The 23,169-nt window shown below is 51.0% G+C and overlaps 2 protein-coding genes and 1 long non-coding RNA gene across 3 annotated transcripts in view; 1 reads left to right on the top strand and 2 right to left on the bottom strand.

Annotated features, from left to right (window-relative positions):
• The window catches only part of FAM120B (family with sequence similarity 120B), a 53,532-nt gene extending 48,964 nt beyond the window's left edge, over positions 1–4,568 (bottom strand). The window contains 3 exon segments of the mRNA XM_032985190.2: positions 256–1,301; positions 1,775–1,950; positions 3,055–4,568. Coding sequence (XP_032841081.2) covers positions 256–1,275 — 1,020 coding nt within the window. The 5' untranslated portion in view covers positions 1,276–1,301; positions 1,775–1,950; positions 3,055–4,568.
• A 7,306-nt stretch (positions 4,569–11,874) lies between these two features.
• On the bottom strand, positions 11,875–13,650 carry LOC122153707. Its single transcript, XR_006165575.1, has 2 exons — positions 13,560–13,650; positions 11,875–12,066 (listed from the first exon to the last, which is right to left on the bottom strand). It is a non-coding gene; the product is annotated as an uncharacterized LOC122153707 (long non-coding RNA).
• On the top strand, positions 12,059–20,404 carry DLL1 (delta like canonical Notch ligand 1). The gene is made up of 11 exons (XM_042795811.1): positions 12,059–12,332; positions 12,539–12,850; positions 13,129–13,189; positions 13,462–13,719; positions 16,186–16,246; positions 16,795–16,925; positions 17,069–17,238; positions 17,376–17,592; positions 18,308–19,100; positions 19,218–19,335; positions 19,724–20,404. Exons 1-11 carry the CDS (start codon positions 12,273–12,275, stop codon positions 19,727–19,729), a joined length of 2,187 nt encoding a protein of 728 aa, XP_042651745.1. The 5' UTR covers positions 12,059–12,272; the 3' UTR covers positions 19,730–20,404.
• Positions 20,405–23,169: the final 2,765 nt, after the last annotated feature.

The following is a 23,169-nucleotide window of genomic DNA, read 5'->3' as shown; positions in this document are numbered from 1 at the left end:
ATCTCTTTACCCAGCTATAGGCCTATACAGGAGCTGCAACCCATGATTTGACCTGCTTGATGCTTCAAGAAGAGAGGAACCACTTTTCATTAAATGTGCTGCATCTGCCCTCATTATCATGCATGTAAGAGTCCTAGACAGACAGAAGATTTTGCTCAAGCAAATTTAAATCAATTGGTATGGTGTATTCATTATGAACTTCCACTAAGTAGTCATGGCAATAAAGTGACCATTAAGCTTTAAAAACCAAGGTACCTGAAAGATTTCTTTATCTTGACACAAGGCTGTCTGTTGTTGAAGGGAGAACATTGGGCAATTTGTTAAGTTGGGGGGAATCCATGGAGACTGCTGCCCTGGCAAAAGATAGGACTCCACTCCTCTGTGAAGTAATGACTTGTCTGATCCCAAAGGTAGCATCTCTTCCAAGTGTTTGAGGCTGCTGTATGAGCATGGAACTTTTGAGATGTAATTTGCTACAGCTAGAAGTATGTTTGTTCTCCTGTTGTAGCTGTTATTCTTGTGGGGACTGGTGACTAAACATTTATGCCAAAAGCCTTCCAACAAGCTTTCTGGAACAACATCATTGCCAAGCAAGCAAGCAAAGAGAGGGAGGTGTGTCAAACTAAGACCCAACGCACGGCAAAGATCTTCTCGAGAGTACATAACAGTGACTAGTCTGTCCAAAGAGAGCTTCTCGATGGAAAAGTAGGGGCACGTATTATAGATGAGGTAGTCACTATCTTGCCCGAGAATTCCTATGCAGTTACGTTGCAAGCCATATGCAGCCACTTCAAAGTCTGCCTCTTGCAATGTACATACTGTTTCCTGGCCAAGTGACTTCAGGGCAAAACGTGTAAAAGTAGGCAAAGCCGAAGGAACAAAGAACATTCCTTGCCCTGGTTGTTTCCTGTGAGTCTTGATAAACTGAAATATTCTGGCTATTTCCTTGTTATTCTGCAACCTCCGTTTGATCCACTCATCTCTCTTTTTCTCTTCTACCACTCCATCAAAGTAAAACACCAACTTGATACCAGCTGCCATAAAAACTTTAATAAAATCCTCTAAATTGGCAAGGTACTCCCGCCACTGGCCACCACACACCCAGGATTCCGGTGTATACCAGTATTTAACACAACTCATGGCATCCACTACAATAACAGGTGGGAAATCAGGGTAATCAACGCGATGTTTTTCTGCCATCTCTCTCAGATCTACTGTTCTGCATGCATCAGGGCAAACTCTGGCCACAAATCCTTGTAAACCTTTAATGCCCATGGCTGATCGCTGAAACTCACAGCAGTCTGAAAGAAGAAAAATAAAAACAACATTCTAAAATGCAATACTGAGAAATGTAATAAAATTCTAAAATCAAAGAAAAGCAGATTGGATACAGAACAGTTAGTTTTCTGCTTTTGCTGATAGCTTGTTGTGTTATCCTGGCCTTTAAACAGTTTGAACTAGTTTTGTTCCCATCAACAAACAGGAAAAAGTGCCCATTCTCTTTGCTTTCAGTTTCTGCTTGTTTACACCAGTGAAAACTGCAAATACCAAAAGGTTTTCATAAACAAGACTTTAAAAATTTCAGATTAATAGTGTAAAATATATAAAAGTATGCATTGCTAGAAAAACAACTATTGATGTAATTAAAAGCCTTGTAACAGCTAACAGTTTACAACACAGAAATGGCTTGATTTTCACACTAAAAGTATACGAACATGTTTAACAGAAACCAGCAGAAAAAAATACTGAATAATTCTGGAAATCAGTCTCATACCTTGATTGTGTAAATGGCTCAGTTACCATCTGGCTTCATAGACAGGAGTCCACTGATATGGCACCAGCTGCAAACACCTCTACTTTTGCAACAGCTTTGGTAGTATCAGTTCTGCTTTGAATCAGAAATTCAATCCATTTTACCACCCTGTCATTTGAAGACATAGTTTTCAAGACCTGTTTAAAGAATTAGAGGTTTACCTATATTTTGTGAATCTATAAATCTGACTATCATTAGTAGCGAAGTTAATATATTAAATGGGATTTCTAACATGCACAGCAATTTTAAACCAATCTATTTTAAAAGACATGTGCAAACTTCAGCTAGAAATTAAATAATTAAAAATGCAATGAACCTATTTTCCATTTAGGCAATACGAAAAGATTGAAGAAGAGAGTCTCCAACTTCTGTGGCAGAACTTAAGAGCATGCCAGATGAACCAATTTACACAGTCCATAGAGAGAATTGTGGGACAAAAACTAAAACCATTGATGACTTCCATTGTTATTTCTAGAAGGAAGTCTCAAGGCAAAGAAGTTTGGCACAGCTTCTAAGTTAGATGTGCTCTTTCTTCTACTACAGCATCAATTTCCTCTAACGCAGCACCATTTTATTTTAAAGGTCCCTGCAATGAAAAATGGAGGTAAGAAGCTCCATCAAGCTTTGTTTTCTTCTTCATTCTCAGCAAATGTTTTGTTTTTATTTTGATTTTACTCAAAAGTCAAATCCCTTCCCAGTTAAACAGTGAGGAAATTAATTAAACAGGCACATTTTTTTCCTGTTTTTCACACTGCTGATTTCTGACATTCCAATTACAGACTGTCTCAGGATTGTTACAATATGCATGCTTATAGCGTACAAAAAGAAAAAAAGGTTGAATTCACAAAAGTACTGTGAATTTACAGCTTTTAAAGATATTCCTGAGTCCCTGGACTTTAAGTATCTAATACTCTCCAGATACAGTTTTTACATATCACTCTCTTTAATCATAGAATGGTTTGGGTCGGAAGGGACCTTTAAAGGTCATCTAGTCCAAACCCCCTGCCATGGGCAGGGACATTTTCAACTAGATTAGGCTGCTCAGAGCCCCGTCCAGCCTGACCTTGAACATTTCCAGGAATGGGGTCATCTACCACCTCTCTGGGCAACCTGTTCCAGTGTTTTATCACCCTCATTGTAAAAAATTTCTGCCTTATATAATGCATTATTAAATACATACGAAATAAAGCTAAGAGCATACAGTAGACCTCACTGATATAAAATCAGAAATAAATGCATACAAATCTGCTTCAGTGCTGCACATGGATACAAGGTAGGGCACTGTTCCCTCTACGATGTTACTTCCAAGATTACGTGGGTGCCCTTGAGACTCCAGCCATTTGCTTTTCCAGGAAAGCTGCACCTCTGCTTCCAAACGGTTTGAACGCTAGTAGGTTATTGGGTTTTATTACTTTCCATGGAGGATTAGCAATGGGTGTGAAGGTCTTCATCTTTCAATCACTAACATATGCTGTCAGACTAAATGATCCGAGGTCACTATACAGATGCAGTATGCCATGGCAGGTCTTCTGCAAAAATGCACTGCATCCATGCAAGTTTTAGTTATGATTCAGTACAGATTCTGTCCATAGTAGCTATACACCTAGAGCAAGAAGTGTGGTGAGCAACTTACTAGCTATACTGTGCTGTAATAAATGGGAAGGAACATTTTCCCACCTCCTCACACTTGTATTTGAAGCACTCCTCTTGCCTCACAATTTAAGCAAGCCTGTGATAATATGAAAAATTTCCAACACCCGTACTAGTTTAGCTTAATCAGTAGCAAGTTCACATCCAAACACACAAGCAAGCACTTTGGCCACTATCAGCATTTTAATACTACTATTAAACACATTCACTGAAAGCATAACAAAAAATAAAGCGGTTGTATTCTGTCAACCATCTTGTTTCACTACAGAACAGTAACAGCTGCGTTAAGGAAATAACTCTGTAACAAATCACAGTAACAGAAAAGAGAAAAAGAAAAATCTACTGACTCGAGAAGTACTTTCATCTCAAGCACCTCAATAAAGCTGGCAGAATAAGGACAAAAAAAGTATTATCTTGTCATGCTAAGTTTCCCAATAGTGGAAAACATGCACATTCTGTGCCACAGATAAACAGTTTAAGGCTGGATACCTATTTCTGTCACTTGTGTGAAATGGAGATCTCGGGTTACCATAGGATCCCAACTGCACTACTGTCAAGTGCATGACTCTGCAGGGGGTGGGGGGGGAGGGAAACAACTTTTTGCCACAAACTGATGTTAACAAAAAACGTTTCTCCTCCCCCCCATTTTATGCAGACATAAAAGCTCAGAGAGCTGACACCACTAAGCTTCATATTGTCAGCAAGCAACTACCACAATACAAATTTTATTATGCCCGTAGTAACGCGCAGCGCTGCGAAGGGTTGCTAGCAGAAATGTTCACCACAACCGCTCCAACCCTCGCAAGAGCCCTGTGGCCGAGGCCCGCAGCACAAGGGACGAGAAACGAAGCCCCTCCACTTCCGACGAGCTGCAGCCCCCCGCCGCCTAGAGGGGCCGGAGCCTGTCCCCGAGGCACGCCAGCGGGAGGCGGGCGGCCACGGCAAGGGCCGGCGGCACCCGCCCCCCGCCGCGCGGGGGGCCGAGGCCTGCACCGGGCGAGGTGCGAGGGCCGCCGCGCCCGGCCCCGGATAGGGCCGAGCTTCCCCCTCGGCGGGCCGCGTTGCGAGCAAGAACCGAGGCTCCCATCCCTCTCATCCGCGACAAACACCCACCTTCCCCCCCCCCCCCAACACCCCTCGCAGCGCGTCCGTTAAACGGCCCCCACCCCCTCCTAACGCCCCCCCGGCACTGACCCCAGCCGGCGCTTCCGCTTCCCGCGAGGGCGGGGCCGCGCATGCGCCCGGCGGCGAGGCCCGGCCTGAGGGGAGGGGGCAAGGGCCGCAGTCCGCGTCCCCGTCCCCGTTCCCGTCCCTGCCGGGGACAGCCGGCCACAGCGGGCCCCTTCGCACGGCAGCGACGGGGGGCCGGGCTGGTTTGAGCCGCGGCTGTCCCCGCCCGCGGCCTGGTGTCCCTCGGCTTTGTACGGCCACAATGGGGCCGGAGGGGCCTTTGTGCCCCCGAACAAACCCCGCCGGGGCGGAGATGGGGGAGGGAGGCGGGGGGGAGATGAAAGCGTCGTGCACCGAAATGGCTTGAAACCCATCACCCCCCCCAAACCCCCCCTCCCCCCGGAGCCTGTACGTCGGAGATTTATGTCGGCCCTGGGCTGCGCGGCCGGCTGAGCCGTGGGTAAACAAAGCGGGCCGGGGCGGCCCGGCGGGCGGCTGCACCGGGCCCCGGCCCCGCGGGGAGGGGGGGGAGGAGGACGGGTCGCCCCGGGTCGGCTCGGCGCTTCCCCGCGGAGGGCGGCCCCCGTTTCCCCGGGACGGCGGCCGGGCTGCGGGCGCGGCGGGAGCGCGACCCGCTTCCACCCCGCCGGCAACAGGTGGGGGGACCTGAATAACTTCACATCTTCTCGGGGGGGGGGGGGGGGAGAGAGAGAGAGAGACGTGGGGGAGCCGGTGGGAGGATTAGCTCGGATGTTATTGCCGGTGAAAAATTAAACAGAGCGGTGCTCTGGGGAGCACAGATTAATATATTTGGTGACTCCGCGTGCACAAAGCCTCGCCATTGTAGCCGTGGCTGAATGCCTGTGAATAGGACGGAGCATATGTGGCCTGTCACCGCAGGTGCCCACATCTGTTCGTCTCCGGGCAGATGCTCTCAGAAAATGGGAGAGCATTTCCAAAAGCTCGGGCCCGCCCCGTCCATACCCATCCTCTTTCTCATAATCACCTTCTGCAGAGGAGTTTCTGCCCCCTCCTTCTCCCTCCCCCCTTGCCTTCCCCCCCTGCGCATGGAGAGAGGTGGAAAGAAATAAAACCGACGCAAATTGGAAGTGGCTTGGAAAGCCCTGGAAACGTACAATCAAGCCAGCTCCACCCTACCACCCCCCCCACCCCCCCCAAAAAAAGGTCTATTAGCAGCAGGTTTTGCGCTGCAGCCAGAGCACAATATGCAAGATGTGCGCACTGCTTGGGGGGGGCTGCGGGCCACGGGGGAACAGAAAACCCCTTCACGCATGAAATGCAGTACAGTACAGCGGCACGCTGTGCTGGATGTCACGGGGGGAGAGTGGTTTGCGCAGCTACTGTCTGGAGTGATGGTTTGTAGCTACTGTTTAGAGCTCTGGCTTATGATGATTAATAAAACCGGGGGAAAGAGAAGAAGGAGTTTCCCTACGAGGACGGGGGAACGCAGCGAATTTTGCTACCGAAGTTGGTAGCAGAAGGGAATCTTTCCAGCCATCCAGCGAAATCACAGCCGGAATGCAAAACATTTTTCCGAGCAGTGCCGTCACGTTTTTCATCCCGTGTACACGATATGAGCCCGGTTGCTCGCCCTCCGCGCCCTGCGACACCCCCGCCAAGACAAGCCAGGCCTCAGCGCTGCCCGGGGTGACAGCGGGGTTGCCTGGCGGGGCGGGTGGGGTGCTGGGGCGAGGGATGAATCTCGGGAGCACGGGATATTTCGGGTCGGAAGGGTCCTCGGACGGTCATCAAGTACAAAGGCGATCCGTGGTTTCTAGCGTGTCGAAGATCGTGAGTGTCCTTGGAGTTGAAGGGGGGGCAAAGAGGCCAGTTCTCCAAATGCGAGGCTGAGCTGCTCCCCAGAGGGACGCGGGCGGTGAGAACGTTTAAATCGCCATGTCCCGGAGCAGAGACGGGGGAGGCGGCAGGAGCCGCCCGGCCCGGGGCACCCGCGGGAAGTTTCGGGGGAAGGCGCCTTTCCCCCGGCCCCCAATGTCCCCTCACCCCCGGGAGGCCCCGCGGCTCTGCCTCCCGGGCCGGCGGTGGGCGCCCTCGCAGGGGTACGCAGCCCTTCGCCCTTCTCTCTTTGGGAGCGACGGCTTCATGGTCGCGAGTGTCCAATTTTATTCCTCGTACTTTCCCACAAGCAAAATCCCATCGGAAGCAAGCCAGGGAGCAAACACAAACAAACAAGTAGCGCAGCGGAGCGGGGTGGTGGTGGTTTGGGGGGGGTGGGGGGATGGGGTGTTGGTGTAGGGGGGGGCCTCGCTTTCTCCTCGTGTGCAATCAGTAAAACACATATAGGGGCCACTTCGGGATTTGCCCAGGGAAGGGTTGGAGAGCAGCTGGCTGCGGTAATCTCCTCGGGAGACAAAGGAATGCCCGGTCCCAGGATCACAGGTAAACACACAACCATTGTAATGAAAATGAGGGGCTAGGATAGGGCCGGAGCAGATGATTTGCGATTTGAAAAAGGGGGCTGGGGGGGAGGGAAGGCCCAGAGCTGCTTATCTATCATCTGGCCTCGCTGTGTGCCAGCTGAGCCACGCGACTGCCCTTTCTTATTCTAATCAGCACATGCCTTTGCAACTTTGGGCTAACCTACACGCTAAACTTCTTAATCCCCCTCCCCGCACACGGCAAGGGTGGCGGAGCGCCCCTCCGCCACCGCGGCACCTCCGCGCCCGCCGCCCACCCGCCTCGGATCGGGGTGCCCGGCGGCGGGGTCCCGGGCAGCGCCAGCACCCTGGTCCCGCCGCCGAGCCCGGGGCCGGCGGGGGAGCCGGACCCCCGGCCCGGGGCACCCCGCTCACCCTCCCGGCCCCTCCAGGCTCGGCCCTGGGGGCAGGTGAAGGGGGCATGCGGGGAGGGCTGCAGCGGAGGGGCAGTCGCGCACACATACCTCCGTAGGGACTATAGACCTAATTAAAATATTATGCACACTCGGCTACACATAGCTCCACACGTACTCGTCCCTCCGCCGACGCACCGTTCGCCATATGCCCAGAGCCCACCGTCCCGGGAAAAATCAGGGTTGCGCGCCAGCGATGGCAGCGCGTCGCCCTAATTAACAGCCCCTCTACTCGCCCCCCCCCCCCCCCCCCCTCGCTTTGAAGTGACTTTTCCCATAATCTGCCTCGTCTAGAAATAAAAGCCGAGGCTGATGGGGAGCTCTCGGCCGCGCTGCTGCGCGGCGGGACCGTAAATCCTCCGCAGGGTAGGAGCGGGGGGGCCGGCGTTGCGGGAAGGGTGTCAGTTAGGGGCAGGGAGGGAGAGCACAATACCCCACCAGCCCCAGCGAGCCGCTGGCGGGCGGGGCCGGGCCCGCCGCGTCCCGGCCGTGCGGGGTCACCGCGCCCCGGCGGGGCCCAGGGCACCGCGCCCGCCCCCCCGGGGCGGAGGGTTTGGGGGTGGGGGTGTGTGTGTGGGTGTGTGTGTGTGTCCCGTCGCCGGCTCACCCCGGCGGGGCGGGCGCGGCCGGGCAGGGAGAGCGTCGGGAGGGACCGTCCGTCCGTCCGTCCCCGGCAGCCGGGGTCGGTGGCGGTGCGCGGGCGCGGTTAACACCGCGGGGGCGGCGCGGGGGGCGGCGGGGGGCGGCGGGCGAGCGCGGTGCGGAGACACGCGGTTGGGAGCGAAAAAGCGCCATTTGGTTGGGAGCAGATGGCTGGCTGGGGGGCTGATCGCGTCTAAAGGCGTGTCATCCCCCTTCAGCGAGAATCCCTAAGGGCTCCCCTTGTCTTCGAAATCAATGAAAATTAAAGTGCAGAGAATGGATGAATAGTTAGACCTCGAGTCCCTCCTTTGTTCGCCTCAGCTACTGGTGGGCAGGAGTTAAACTACAACAGCCTCCTATAGAAACACTTAAGTTAAACAGTCTCCCCGTTAGCCCAGCATCTGAAAGAGAGAGGGAGAGGGGGAAAAAAAGCAGAAAAAGGAGCTTTCTGCTTGATTTCCCCAATACAGAATCGCGTGGCATAAATTAAGCCGGAGAAGAATGAGCGCCGTGGGCAGGATCCTGCCGGCTCTCACGGCGCCTTTCAGTCACGCTCAGCAGCGGTAATCGAGAAATCTGTGCCACGTCAATTTAACAAATACCCGGTACCGAAGGGGGGTTGTTAAGGATTTGGGGGCAAGTTTTTTCGGGTCTTTTTTTTTTTTCTTGTTGTTGTTTTTTTCTATCGCTAGGTTAAAGCCCTCGCGCGTGTAACTTTTTATTTCCAGTTTTTTAAGCAAGGGGATGCTAATGGACCAACTTTCTATCTCTCGTAGATTAAAAGATCCGCGGTGATATATCACTTCTGGCCTCCACCGGCGGGCTACCCCCAAATTTCAAGACTGATATTGTCCCCCACCTCCGCCCCTCTCGCTTAGTAAACCTGATGCGGAGTGATTTCCACTCCCCCCCCTCCCCGCCCCGTTCTCGGGGATAACGCCGCAGCAAAGTTTGCGAAGCAGTGGCAAGCCACTTGAAAAGATGTTGACGCTAGGTGGCAAAAGTAATGTACGGTTAAAGCCGGCGCTGGTGCTGGGCGCGCCCCCCCCGCCGCTCCCCGCTCCCTAGGCTGGGCCCGTCCTGCGGGGACCCGCCGCCCGCTCCGCACCGCTCCGCCCTCGCAGGGTGCCGGCGGGATCGCTGCTCCACTCTCTGCCCACATATCACTCTGGGGTGGAAAAAAAAAAAATAAAAAAAAATAGAAAACAAACCCCCAAAACCCCAAACACAAACATTCCTCTACATTTAAGCTTTCGCTTAAGCGTCGATGGGCGGGAAGAGGGGCAAAGAATAGTACCGGGGTGTAGGTGGCTTGTTCGACCAAAATTAGACGTAAAGGACACACGCGTTGAGTGGCGAAACGTTGTGAAAGTCTGGGTGCTTGTTTAAGTAGCGAGGGTACCTGACTGGGTTTGGGGTAGGTGCCCCAAGCCCCCAGTAAATGAACGTGGGCAGCTACAGTCCTGGAACAGTCAAGAAGAGCTGGGCTGAATGAACTCATTAGTGATTTTCTTTTAATTGGTATTACCCAATGCTTTTACTTTTAGAAGTCTTTAAGATTTTTTTTTTTCCTAGCGCATTGTAAGATAATTTGTGATCAAGACATCTGCTTCAATGAAAGTCACATTTTGCCATGCAAATGCACGTTTCAACCCAATAAAGTCGCCATAATAAGGCTTTTAGCACGGCATACCTACAGTGAGGTTATTGTAGCCAAATCCTCTCCTTTTGCACACAAGCTTAATCTGTGCTGAAATGATCTGTTACAATTAAAATGACATTTACAGAGACAGTTACACCTTGCATCCTAATGAATCCGCCTGCCCCTACCGAAGGTGTTTAAACAGAGGGCCCGAACAAAGTGGAAAACCCCACTTCGAGTGTCATGCCAGAGTCGCCCTCCAACTTTTATGCCCCGCTTCCATCCATCATTAAGAAACTGCTCAAATGGTAATCATCTCGATCTCTCCTTCACCGCACCAGTAAACTCCTTTCCATGATTTTAAGATCAAAACAAATGTTCTAGTGTCTGATGGATATGTTAAAAAAAAAAATAAGGTGACGGTTGGTGTAAAGTTGGGTTGTGGGGGTTTTTTGGTGTGTGGTTTGGTGTTTTTTTTTTTGTTTGTTTTTTTTTTTTTGTTTTTTGTTTTTAATACGGAGGGGGGAAGTGCTGGAAGGGATTTCTTTAAAAAATGTGCGGACATTGTTGTAGAGGCAGTAGCGTGCGCCGAGGGGAGCTCTTTCTCTCCCTCGCATTGTGCAGGGAGCAGGTGCTGTCTACATTACCATACAGCTGAGAGCACAAAGAGCTAACTGATTCAGCCCTCACACAATAACAAACGGCCTTAATGACAGCCACGCGAACGACACACACCAAACTCACTTTTTACTAAGCTGAAGGAGGAAAAAAGAGAGAGAGAGAGAGAGAGAGAGGGAGAGGTTGCTAGTGATGATGATAATAATCATAGAGGGGTGCGGGACCCGGGAGGAGCGGGTGGCTCTCTCCGGCAGCGGTGGCGGCGGGGACGGGACCCACGGAGCCCCGCGGACGGGTCCCCTCCACGGGTCCCCTCCGCCACCCCGCCCGCGCCCTCCCTCGCCGCCGGGACCCCCGGGGACCCCCCTCCCCTCCGCCGGCGGGATGCGCGCTGGGAGCGGAGCCGAGGGAAGAGCGAGCCCCGGATGGGTTCGCTCAGATCCATCCCCCCCCCCCCAAATACCCCGGCGATGCCAGGGGAGTTGCGGTGTGAATTTCAAGGGATCCGATTCCCCTTGTTGCGGCTCGCCGGCTCCCACCTCCCGCGTCCCTTTAAAGCCGAAGATGCCCCGTGGAAGTGGTCGTGATCACCGAGTTACTTTTTGGGGGCACGGCGGTTGCTTTGCACGTTTCGAGAGGTAATTACAGCCCGCCCGTCCCCGGGGTTATTTTATTGCTGGAGCGTGTGGCGCTGCCTCTCCCCGGTGCAGCGGGGGTGTTACCCTCTCCCCGGAGCAGAAGGGGGATTCTTGCGGTTACCAAATTTGCAGGAATGTAAATGAGCACGTTTTGTGAGCGCGGAGGGGAGGGGGAGGAGGGTTGCACATTTTACAGCTCACTGACCATTTGGCGATCCATTGAGAGGAGGGTTTGGAAAAGTGGCTCCTTTGTGACAGCTCTAGCCAGATTGGGGGGCTGCTCATTTGCATCTCATTAGGCATGCAGGCGGCCGGCGGGATATAAGGGAGGCAGGCGCCCAAGGAGAGGCAGATCCTTAGCGCTTCACCCTCGGAGAGAGCCGCCGAGCCGCGGAGCGGAGCAGAGCAGGCACCCCCCTCCCCCGTGGGAGCACACCCGGACACGCTCAGTGCGCCGCTATTGAGACACGAGCTTATTTTTGTTGGCTGGGATTCCTCTAAAAACAAAAGTAAGCCCACAACAAGGAAAGAGAGCTTTGCTTCTTTTTGCAAAAAAAAAAAAAAAAAAAAAAAAAAAAAAAAGGAGGGGGGGGATCAAGGCTCCGACGTGACCTGCTGCCCGCCGCCGCTGCCGTTTGACACCCACCAGCCCCGACGTGCGCAGGGCGAGCGCAGCCGCGCAGAGCCGCTCCCGCATCTCACCGCACCGGGAATTATCGCCGCTGCCGCCGCGTCCGCCGCTGCCTCTGCAGGGATTTCCAGATCGCCGATTTTTAATCTTCCTTGGGAAGCTTTTTCTTTGCCTCTGTTGGGAATTAAGTTGCTTTTATTTTTTTTTTTTTTTTTTAATTTTTATTTTTTCTTCCTGGAGAAAAGGAGGAGCACCGTGGATTGGGAAAGAAAGAGTTTAGCAGATTAATTTTAGCCTTTTTTTTTCCTTTTCTTTTCTTTTTTTTTTTTTTTTTTTCCTTTCTTTTTCTTTTGCCATCCGAACGAGCTGTCAGTCTCCGACAGGCTACACCTAGAGGTATCGACAGAGGGGAAAAAAAGTCAGAGACACTCCTGAAAGAAGGAGACCGTGACACTAACTCTTCCAGCTCTGCTGGGGCGAGCGGCTTTGGCCGCTGTATTTTTTTTTCCCCTTCCCCCGAGAGATACTTTCCCCTTTCCCCTCTGACGAGAAGACAAGGAGGAAGAAAGCGAGGGCACCAGAGCTGCCCCTCCAAAATGGGAGATCGGTTCCTGCTGACGCTCGCCCTCCTTTCGGTGCTGCTGAGCCGCTGCCAGGTAAGTGCCCACGGGGTGGGGGGCAGAAATACCTGCGGTGCCCCCTACACCGGGGGTCCCGCGGGGGTGCGGGGGACCGCTGCTGCCTGTTGCAGCCGGGAGCAGCGGGGAGGGGGGTGTCGGTCCCTCTGACGCCCGGCGGGGCTGGGGTCGCGCCGGGGGAGCGGGCTGCCCGGCGGGCTGACGGCCGCTGTCCCCGCCCGCAGGTCGGCTGCTCCGGGGTCTTCGAGCTGAAGCTGCAGGAGTTTGTCAATAAGAAGGGGCTGCTCAGCAACCGCAACTGCTGCCGCGGGGGCGGCCCCGGCGGCGGCGGGCTGCAGCAGTGCGACTGCAAGACCTTCTTCCGCGTCTGCCTCAAGCACTACCAGGCCAGCGTCTCCCCCGAGCCGCCCTGCACCTACGGCAGCGCCATCACCCCCGTCCTGGGCGCCAACTCCTTCAGCGTCCCCGACGGCGCGGGCGGCGCCGACCCCGCCTTCAGCAACCCCATCCGCTTCCCCTTCGGCTTCACCTGGCCCGTAAGTGGGGGGGGGGGGGGGGGGGGGGGGGGCGGCGCCGGTGTGGGCGGCCCACGTCCCGTCCCATCCCATATCATCTCATCCCACCCCATCCCACACCCGCCGGCCACCCCGAACGCCCATCCGAGGGGGCCGCCGATTCCCCGAGGGTGTCTTGGAGGGGGGTGGGGGGGCGGGTGAGAAACTGCTGGGGGGCTTGGGGGAGCTGCCTCCCGGTCCTGCCCTCTCTCACGCTCTCCCTCCTGCCGGCGGGCTGTCTCTGCTCCTTCTTTCCTCAGGGCACCTTCTCCCTCATCATTGAGGCTCTGCATACCGACTCGCCTGATGACCTCACCACAGGTAACTGTCCTGAAACAGACCCCTCTCTGGAATAATCCCAGCCTTGCGGCCCCACTTGGCCCCTCCATCTGTGGTATGCAGCGTGTTCCTCCTATCCCATGTCTGCTCCTCTTTGGGAGACCATGGGAAGAGAGGCCAACCTGTTGGCACACAGCCCTATCACCCTGCCTCTTCGGTTCCCCTCCCACCAGCGACCCCCTGCTGAGCATCTTCCTACACCCCTGCCAGCTTCGGGCTCCCTAATCACACTTCTCCTCTCCACTTTTGCACAGAAAACCCCGAGCGCCTCATCAGCCGCCTGGCCACCCAGAGGCACTTGGCGGTGGGTGAAGAGTGGTCCCAGGACCTGCACAGCAGCGGCCGCACTGACCTCAAGTATTCCTATCGCTTTGTGTGCGACGAGCACTACTACGGAGAGGGCTGTTCCGTCTTCTGCCGCCCCCGGGACGATGCCTTTGGTCACTTCACTTGCGGAGAGCGTGGCGAGAAAGTCTGCAATCCAGGCTGGAAAGGCCAATACTGCACTGAGCGTGAGTGGCTACCTTCTTGTCTCCCTGGGCTCTGGTTGCAGCAGTGTCCCCTGAGCTCCTGGGGGGTGCTTCTCTGCCACCAGGCACCACGGTAGGCGGGGAACCAAGCTACAGTGGGTGGAGGTCTGGTGCTTGTGTACAGGCTTTACTGGTGCAGGGGGTGGGAGGTCCTCAGCATTGCCACAGACAGCCCCTTCTCAAGCTAATAAAATGCCAGTGCCAACATTACACTCTTGCTCATCTGCTATAGACATCAAATCTGATAGCAAAATGTTGAGCAGTTGCTTGAGTTGATATATTTTTATTAAAATATATCGGGATTATTTTTTATACCTACTCACCCCTTCAACCATGGTACACTGACAGCATCATCTACAGGGTACATGGCTTCAAGAAAGGGAGCTAGGCTTTGGCAAGATCCCTACAGCAGACTTCTTGGCAGGCTTGTTATGGCCTGATGTTTTGCCACCGTGTACTGAGAAAAGTATTGGGAGGCCCAAGATATTCTCTGTGGCCTCTAGAATGTACATTTCTCCTTTGGGGTATTCATAAACGGCCACTAACAGAGATTGTTGCACCTGGGGCCACAAGAACATTCAGTTTCTTCCACATGTCTCCTCTGTGCCATTACCTTGATCATTACTACTAATAAAGTAGTGAGAGACATGAATTTTAAAGTATGCCTGAGTTGTTGAGGAATGCGGTGTGTGGATACAGCAGGAAAAGCTGGGACGGTAAGCAGATCACAGAGAGGATAGTCAGGGACGTCAGCTACCTGCAGCTTTCTACAGGATTACTGCCCTTTGTAGATTAGATACAAGGTGGTGTACACCCAAACATGCACACAGAGCTCCTGCTGCAGCATGTGATGGCATTCTCTGTTTGTGTGTATACACGGGTCTGAAGTACACTGGCAGATGACGTACTGGGTGAGTGCTCCTCTCCAATCATCAAAGGGCCAGGCAGGCAGGGAGAAAACAGTTACAGGCTGTAAAGCATCCTCTCGGTTTTCTTCTTGTTGTGTTTTTGTTTTTCTTAAAGCCCACCTACACTGTGGTCTCAGCTGAGCTGCTATCAAACGAACCCAGATTGATTATTCACACTGTTAGTGACTGCTGGGATGCTTTTAGCAGTTTGTGGTACCACATTGCAGAGTAAACAGCAGGCAGAAGGGGCTCCCATTTCCTTTGATAGTGTTTTAAATAGGAATTATACCATTTCCCATGATTAAAAGTGCCTAGCCCAGTAGTGTCAAGGGGTGGGGAAAAGGGAAGCATTTTGATAATGAGCTCTTTTGGGGCTGTCAGCACTTTTGGATGCATGTGCATCGCTGCTCTTCCCATAGCGAAGTAGAAGGCTGTCTGTCTTTCTTGACTCGTTACGTATGCTCTTCGCTCTGCTTTCCCTCTTAGAAAAAAACAGCTTACAACAGCAACACAAAACTACTAGGCAGGGGAGATGTGTTTATGTGTGCATGCAAAAAGAATGTTTTGCCGTTAGCGACTGGAGTTGCCAGTTGCAGATTGCTTCCCGTTGCCTTGCCCCAGCTCCATTCTTTCCAACTTGGAGGTGATCTGATTATCAGCACTGATTCTTTCTTTTTTTTTTTTTTTTTCTTCCCCCCCCAACCCCCCCTTTCCCCTCGCATGCCATTGTCTCCGGCTGGCTTTGTGGAATTAAAACTTTGCTGTGCCTGCTTAATGAGTTCCATAACCAGGCAAAGTAATGAGCAGAAGTCCCTTTTTTCCTTTCCCTCATCCTCCCTCCCGCTGGCCCGTTTACCTCTTTTACCAGGGCTGCACCCACCCGCCCACCCCTTTTCGGAGCGGGGTGGAGGGTGGGAGGGGGGGGGAAAGGAGGGAGGAAGAACTTTAGACTTATTTATTTGAATAAGAAAAAAAAAAAAGTTTTTTTGCAGCGAAATCACGCGCGTGCCATAGATTAGCTGTGGGCAGGGATAGGCTGCCCGGCCGCCGGCCGCCGGCCCCATTGGCTCCGGGGCCGGCGTATTGTTGCAGTGGGGCAGCTGCTGGGAGAGAATAGACAATAGAGCAGCTGTCTTGCACTGGCACCCTGCACACCAGCTGTCCACTCTTATCTGCACACACACTTTTGGGGGATATTAAGAGGTGGAGCTGTGTGCATAGAATTGGAAAAAAGGACTTCTGACCCTCACTGGGAAGGGGGGTGAGGGGCTGTGGGGAAGGGAGCAATTGTGAGCACTCTTTTGTCTGTGTGCAACTGTATTAAGAAGAATGCTCATCCCCGGCGATAAGTAAAGTGCCCAGTTACGGGGCGAGATCAATACTCCTGCAGACTCCAGAGATTAACTCAGCTGCGCTTAACTGCCCCGACCTAGTAAAAGGGGCTCGCTCCCTACCCACAAGGTGCTCTCGAGATTGGACTTGTAAAAGGGAGGCGTTTGGCCCCGGTGCTGATGTCTCTCCCTGGTTGGTTTGTTTACAGCGATTTGTTTGCCTGGATGCGATGAGCAACACGGCTTTTGCGACAAACCTGGGGAATGCAAGTAAGTTTTCCACTCCCCTCCTGCTCCCTTCTTTGTCTTTAACATTGATGCTCTGGTGTTAAGTAAGCCATTGGTCATTTGAAGGGTCGGTTTAAATGCCTTTCTTCATATTAAATGGTAATTTGAGAAACCCAGGTGATGCCAGATCAAAGTATTAATCTACAAGTCAAACATCAGTGCCATTAATATTAACCTAATGAGTTTACAGTGCTGTGTGTAAGGTTTAGCTGTTTGTTATTAGAGTAAACAAATTAACTACCTGGAACCATGGAACTATCTAAGGAAATCTAAGGAAGTGGAAGAAATAGCTGGGACCGATGAAAGCTGATGCTACAGTTGGACTCGGTGACTTTCCCACGTGAAGGATCACTGAGGGCTTTTAGGAAACTTGATCCCTGGCATCAGTGTGTTTGCAGAGTTTGTGATAGGGTTTCCAACTGTGAGAAGTCTAAATCTGATGAGACTTTGTTGTTGTGGTTTTTTTTTTTTGGTTTTGTTTTGTTTTTTGTTTTATTTTTTGTTTTTTGTTTTTTTTTTTTTTTTTTCAGATGCAGAGTGGGTTGGCAGGGGCGATACTGTGATGAGTGCATCCGATACCCAGGCTGCCTTCATGGTACCTGTCAGCAGCCGTGGCAGTGCAACTGCCAGGAGGGCTGGGGTGGCCTTTTCTGCAACCAGGGTGAGTTCTCAGTCCTTGCCTGAGCATCTGTTTTAAAATGCAGAAAGCAAGTGTCTATTTCCCGCTCACCCACCCTTTGCTAGCCTTGTAAAGTAGCAAGTGTCTTGACTGCCCTCTTCTTTAAAAAAAAAAATCTTTTACAGACCTGAACTACTGCACCCACCACAAGCCCTGCAAGAATGGTGCCACATGCACCAACACGGGCCAGGGGAGCTACACTTGTTCTTGCCGACCTGGGTACACAGGCTCCAACTGTGAGATCGAAATCAATGAATGTGACGCCAACCCTTGCAAGAACGGTGGAAGCTGCACTGTAAGTTTGAGTTGCTCATGCTGTCTGACACCCCGAGGGAGGAGTTAATGTCAGTTTTACTGATTTTCAAAATCCCTTTTTGGATTTCAAAGCAACTTCAGATAAATATTTTGACATTTCTCATTTTTCCCTGCCAGGATCTGGAGAACAGCTATTCCTGTACCTGCCCCCCTGGCTTCTATGGTAAAAACTGTGAGCTGAGCGCAATGACTTGTGCTGATGGACCATGCTTCAATGGTGGGCGATGCACCGATAACCCTGATGGGGGATACAGTTGCCGCTGCCCACTGGGTTATTCTGGGTTCAACTGTGAAAAGAAAATCGATTACTGCAGTTCCAGCCCTTGTGCTAACGGTAAGGCCAAACATGCTACAGTGGCCTTCGAAAAGGAGACCATCTAGTTACTTTGGCTTCTGTTCTGGAGTTCATAACAACACCCACTGATCAATCATGTTCTGTGACATGTCAATAGTTGACTTGGTGAAGGAATTGTACTTAAAAAGTAATGGTGTAATTTGGGCCACTGCTGCAGATTGCACTTTCTCAAGGGGTAGCTGTGGCCAGGTATCTTGGCCTGAAGACTCATGCACAAAAATGTGGAGGATTATACCTGCAAATGTTTTGCAAAGACTCTTAGAGTCTTGTGGATGAAAAATTCCACACAAGTGCTGACTATTATTACTTGTAATCTGGTAAAAGTAACCTTCCTGTTTTGATTAAACTGGTGAAGACTTTCTTTACTGCAGTCCTCATTCATTGCCACTCAAACTCTGTAACGTGAGATTGTGGTGTTAACCTGATCCGTACTAGCTTTGTTGTCCAAGCTGAGTGAAATGTTAAGAAGGGAATTGGATGTAGAATGAAAAATATACCTGATTAACAAATATCTTCCCTAAAGAATCTCTGTACTTTTTATGGTGGATCAGACTTGTCAAAGGTTGAGATAACTTCTCAAAAAGAGAGCTTTTCTCAGCTGCTGGTTGTGACGGTTGCTCTGGGAGCAGCAGGTGGGAGGCTGTCGGGTCCTGCTGCCCACCACTCAGTGCTCGTCCCCCTTGATGTCTTGCAGGAGCCCAGTGCGTCGATCTGGGGAACTCCTACATATGCCAGTGCCAGGCTGGTTTCACTGGGAGACACTGTGATGACAATGTGGACGACTGCGCCTCCTTTCCCTGTGTCAACGGAGGGACCTGCCAGGATGGTGTCAATGACTATTCCTGCACCTGCCCCCCAGGATACAACGGGAAGAACTGCAGCACCCCGGTGAGCAGATGTGAACACAACCCCTGTCACAACGGGGCCACTTGCCACGAAAGAAACAACCGCTACGTCTGTGAGTGTGCCCGGGGGTACGGTGGGCTCAACTGCCAATTTTTGCTCCCTGAGCCGCCTCAGGGACCCGTTATTGTCGACTTCACTGAGAAGTACACGGAAGGCCAGAATGCCCAGTTCCCCTGGATCGCCGTCTGCGCTGGGATTATTTTGGTCCTCATGCTGCTGCTGGGCTGTGCCGCTGTGGTTGTCTGCATCAGGCTCAGAGTGCAGAAGAGGCACCACCAGCCTGATGCCTGCAGGAGTGAGACTGAGACCATGAACAACCTGGCGAACTGCCAGCGTGAGAAAGACATCTCCATCAGTGTCATTGGTGCCACTCAGATTAAAAACACGAATAAGAAAGTAGACTTTCACAGCGATAACTCCGATAAAAATGGCTACAAAGTCAGATACCCATCAGTGGATTACAATTTGGTGCATGAACTCAAGAATGAGGACTCTGTTAAAGAGGAGCACAGCAAATGTGAAGCCAAGTGTGAAACGTATGATTCAGAGGCAGAGGAGAAAAGTGCAGTACAACTAAAGAGGTATCTCTCATATCTGAGTGTGGGGGGCAGCTTAACTCTGAAGGATGTGTGTGTGTGTCCCGTGGGTAGTGCTAGGCAACAGCCTTCTGACCTGTATTGTCTCTTTTTTGTCTTCAGTAGTGATATTTCTGAAAGAAAACGACCAGATTCAGTATATTCCACTTCAAAGGACACAAAGTACCAGTCGGTGTATGTCATATCAGAAGAGAAAGATGAGTGCATCATAGCAACTGAGGTTAGTATACTGCCTGGCTGTTGGAAAAATGGAGAAAAGTCTTGGAGCAGAACCCTCGTGTAGCACACTTCTGGGCAGCTAAACTCTTCCATGGTGCCACAGCAATTTATACCTGTTGAAATCCAGCCAGCTCGAGTTTGTCGTGCTGTGGACGTTGGAAAGACAAGCTCAGTGCCTTGCTGCTGTGGATGTTATGGGTATGATGACTTTTGCAGACAAGGGTACAATGATAGTGTGGTTGTGGTTTGCTGACCTGCCCCTTAGAGTGCTTCATGCAGAAACTGTTCTTGCCCGGCGTAAAGACAGTCCCAACCCTCTGCAGCCTTACAGCTCTCGTCTCACTTTCCGTTAACCTCTCCTGATCTCTGCTTGTGTTTCCTCTCACCAGGTGTAAACCAGAGGCGATATGGCAAGGTGGTTGTTCAGAACAATTTCAGAGGAGACGTGCCCCAATGAATGCTGCTGAAAGAGGAATGGGAGATAGATTCCTTCACTGACTGCTGCTGAGAAACTAAATTCAGGCTTGAGCTGGTTCTCTACTGAAGTTAGCAAAGTGACTGCAAAATAAAGGAACAAGATGGACACCAGGCAAGGGTCTGTGTTCAAGGATTACTGTTGCACTGCCTTTTATGAATTTTATCATTGCACTATGGTCAGTTGCTTTTCTATATATATTTAAATGAATGGACTTAATTACTACATAAGAAGCATGCACTGCCTGAAGTGTATATTTTGGATTCTTATGAGCCAGTCTTTTCTTGAATTAGAGACACAAACACTGCCTTTATTGTCTTTTTTGATACTAAAATGTGTTTTTACTAGGTGAGAAAAAGTGTGTTATTTTTTTGAATCTGTAAAAATATTTTCATGATAATTGTAAAGCTTGGGTATTTTGTGATGTTCATTTTTTTATAATTTAAATTTTTTTGGTAAATATGTACAAAGGCACTTCGGGTCTATGTGACTATATTTTTTTGTATATAAATGTATTTATGGAATATTGTGCAAATGTTATTTGAGGTTTTTTTTACTGTTTTGTTAATGAAGAAATTCATTTTTAAAATATTTTTCCAAAATAAATATTATTGATGATAACCAGAGTGCTATGTTTAGTCTATAACCGATGATGAACTCACTGAACCTTGCAGCCGGGCATCTGACAGGCTTCTGTGGATGGATGGGGTAAGACTTAGACCTCAAAGACTGGGGAACAGCTTGTTCTGTGTTGACCCTCTTCTGAACTGTTGACCCCACAAGTGTGCTCACTCCTACCCCAAAGGCAAATGTCTGTGAAAATCTTGAGCAATGTTTTCTCAGTCATGTTGAGCTGTGTGTGTATATATAAATATATATATATGTAAACACATATGGCACCGCCTCCCAAGGAAGCACAACGTGAGTGCGCCCCGTCACAATCCAGACGTGGGGCTCACCATGACTCAGCTCTTCATTTGTCACAGCCTCAAACACTTGCCTGGAGTCCAGGGGAGTTTGGGACACCCAGTGCACACTGGTGGGGGCCCCCAGCTCAGGTCCTTGATGCGCACCCATGGGATGTGAGTTCCCCCAGTCCCACCTGATGCGGGGTGGCACTTTCCCCTCCAGGAAGGGGTGACACTGAATTGACTGGTGGCCACAACTCTCCTGGCTATGATAGCTGTCTGAAGTATTAGTTGCATCTTTGGTTTCCACTCTGCCCCTGGTGCCTCCTGCCTTCATTTTGGGGCAGGGTGCAATCCTATGGCTTGGCCCTGAATGCTTAGGCTATTTCCCCAAATTAGTTTGCCTTGACTAGCTCTCCTTCAGATTGTGCTGTGTGTTAATTAACAGAGGCCCTTCAGAAACAGGCAAAGTGTTCCTCCACTTCTGGAAAAAAAAGGAAATTCTAGCAAATAATTTCCTTTTTGCTCTGTTAAAGCTGAACCCCAATCATTGTGGACCACCTCCTGAAGGTTTGGGGACCTGAGGAAGATCCTCTGCTCCCATTCACTTCAGGGGAGGGGGATGCTGTCCTAAACACAAAGAGTGGGACAGCAGATATAATCAAGCAGTTATTTCAGCTGTTGATCTATAACTGTAAAGTATATATGTGCTCCCCTTGTTTTAGTGTACATAAAACCATGAACCACTGGAACTGTACTTTTCTGTGAGGTCAATGGAAAACTCACACTGGCTACAGGGACTTGTCTGTCTATAAGGCCTTCTTGCTAAGACAAACCTTATACAAGATCTACCAACCCACTTCTCATGAAGTGACCTGACAAGGACATCCTCTCCATTTATCCCAAAGTGTTTTTTTAGGGAAAGTCTTCATGAGGAGAGTGATGTGAGGTATTAAAAATCAACTTGTCAGCAATGGTTTGAACAGCATTTTCAATCTGAGCAGTAACATAACAACCTGCCGATAACCAGTCAATGCATCATATATTAAATGAAGCACAAAAGTGTGCATGGCAGCAGGTGTTCAGAGCAACATAATCTCACAGACTGGACAAACAAGAGAGCCTTGGTAAGTTTTATTGCCATCTCTGTTGATGATTTGCTTTTCAACCTTGGACAAATCTCTTTATTCTCTCTATTTCCTCTTCTTCCCAAGCTTTTTGGAGCAGGCTTGTTTCTTATGATGTACTGCACTTTGTACTGTCAGTGCCATGGTCTCATCTGGGCCCTCTTAATGCTGCTTCTGTAGAAATAGCAGTAATTAAAGTAAGGTAATTGATGGATGAATGCCTGTATAATGTCAGGTCTTTAGGGCTACAGCAAATACTACTTTAATATGGTATCAGGTAAAGGTCTGGAAAAGCACACAGCTCCTTGCTCTTGTAAAGAGGTATAGCATCAGCATATACCTATCTTTGCTTAAAAATAAAACAGCTTTGGAAAGCTCAGTTTGTCCAAGTGTCCTAATTACCAGAAGTGCTGAGCTTGGCGAGCGAAGGAAAACGTACTGTGGGCAAAGAGAAGCACACGGTCTTGTCCTTCTGAAGCACCTTCTGAATTGATGGCTATGCAGATGATCCCAGTGGCTTCTTCTGTTTCTGTTTTGAGCAGGATTGGGGCTACTGCCACATGCAGGATTTATTTATTGTACAGGATTACTAAATCCTCCAAAGATGGGTGAGTGCGTATACAGGGGGTCTTGGTGACCAGTGCAGTCTGGGGCATTCAGCATGGAGCACTGGATCCACGCTCCTCACCTTCAGTACCTGCGACTTTCTGAGGAAAAAAATGGGTGATCTAGGCCAGGGGCTGGAAGTCGTGCGTGTGTTTGCATGAGGGTGAGTGCGTGCAGGCGGTGTGCACCGCGGGCGAGGGGCGTCGAAGGGGCCCGCCGGCCTCCGCCACACCACGGCATCGCTCGCCCGAGCACGGGAGCTCTGCTGCCAAAAAAGCGGCAGGAACTGCCCTGTCAGCCCCGTCTCCCAAAGCCCTCCTCGTTCTAAAACGAGAGGAGAGCCTGCCTGGGGAGGCCGTTTATCCGGGACAGCTGAGAATTCAGGGCCTGATCCAAAGCCCATTAAAATTAGTGGAAAGGCTCCAACGAGCTGCAGGGACACATGGCACAGTGCCCCTCCTGACACAGCACATCTCTGGCTCTCCCCAGAGAAGCTGCATGTACTGATGTAGTGCGTGTCCCCACGGGTGGGGGATGCAAAACCCCATGGCTGGTCTAGCCAGGCCTGCCCCCCCGGGGCAGCTTGTCCCCACAGTGGGGTCCCTCCTCAGGCCCTTGCTGCAGCACTGTCCCTTCATGCTCCCACTGCAACCTGCAACATCTCCTCCCCTCCGCCCTGCAGCAGCCAGGAAGGGCTTGGCCTCTTTTGGTGCCAGATC

This window comes from Tyto alba, unplaced genomic scaffold (genome assembly GCF_018691265.1).
Source record: "Tyto alba isolate M040663 unplaced genomic scaffold, T.alba_DEE_v4.0 Super-Scaffold_22, whole genome shotgun sequence".
Classification (NCBI taxonomy): Eukaryota; Metazoa; Chordata; class Aves; order Strigiformes; family Tytonidae; genus Tyto; species Tyto alba.
Note: the sequence above shows the minus strand (reverse complement) of the source record. Positions and strands in the feature narration are given on the sequence as shown.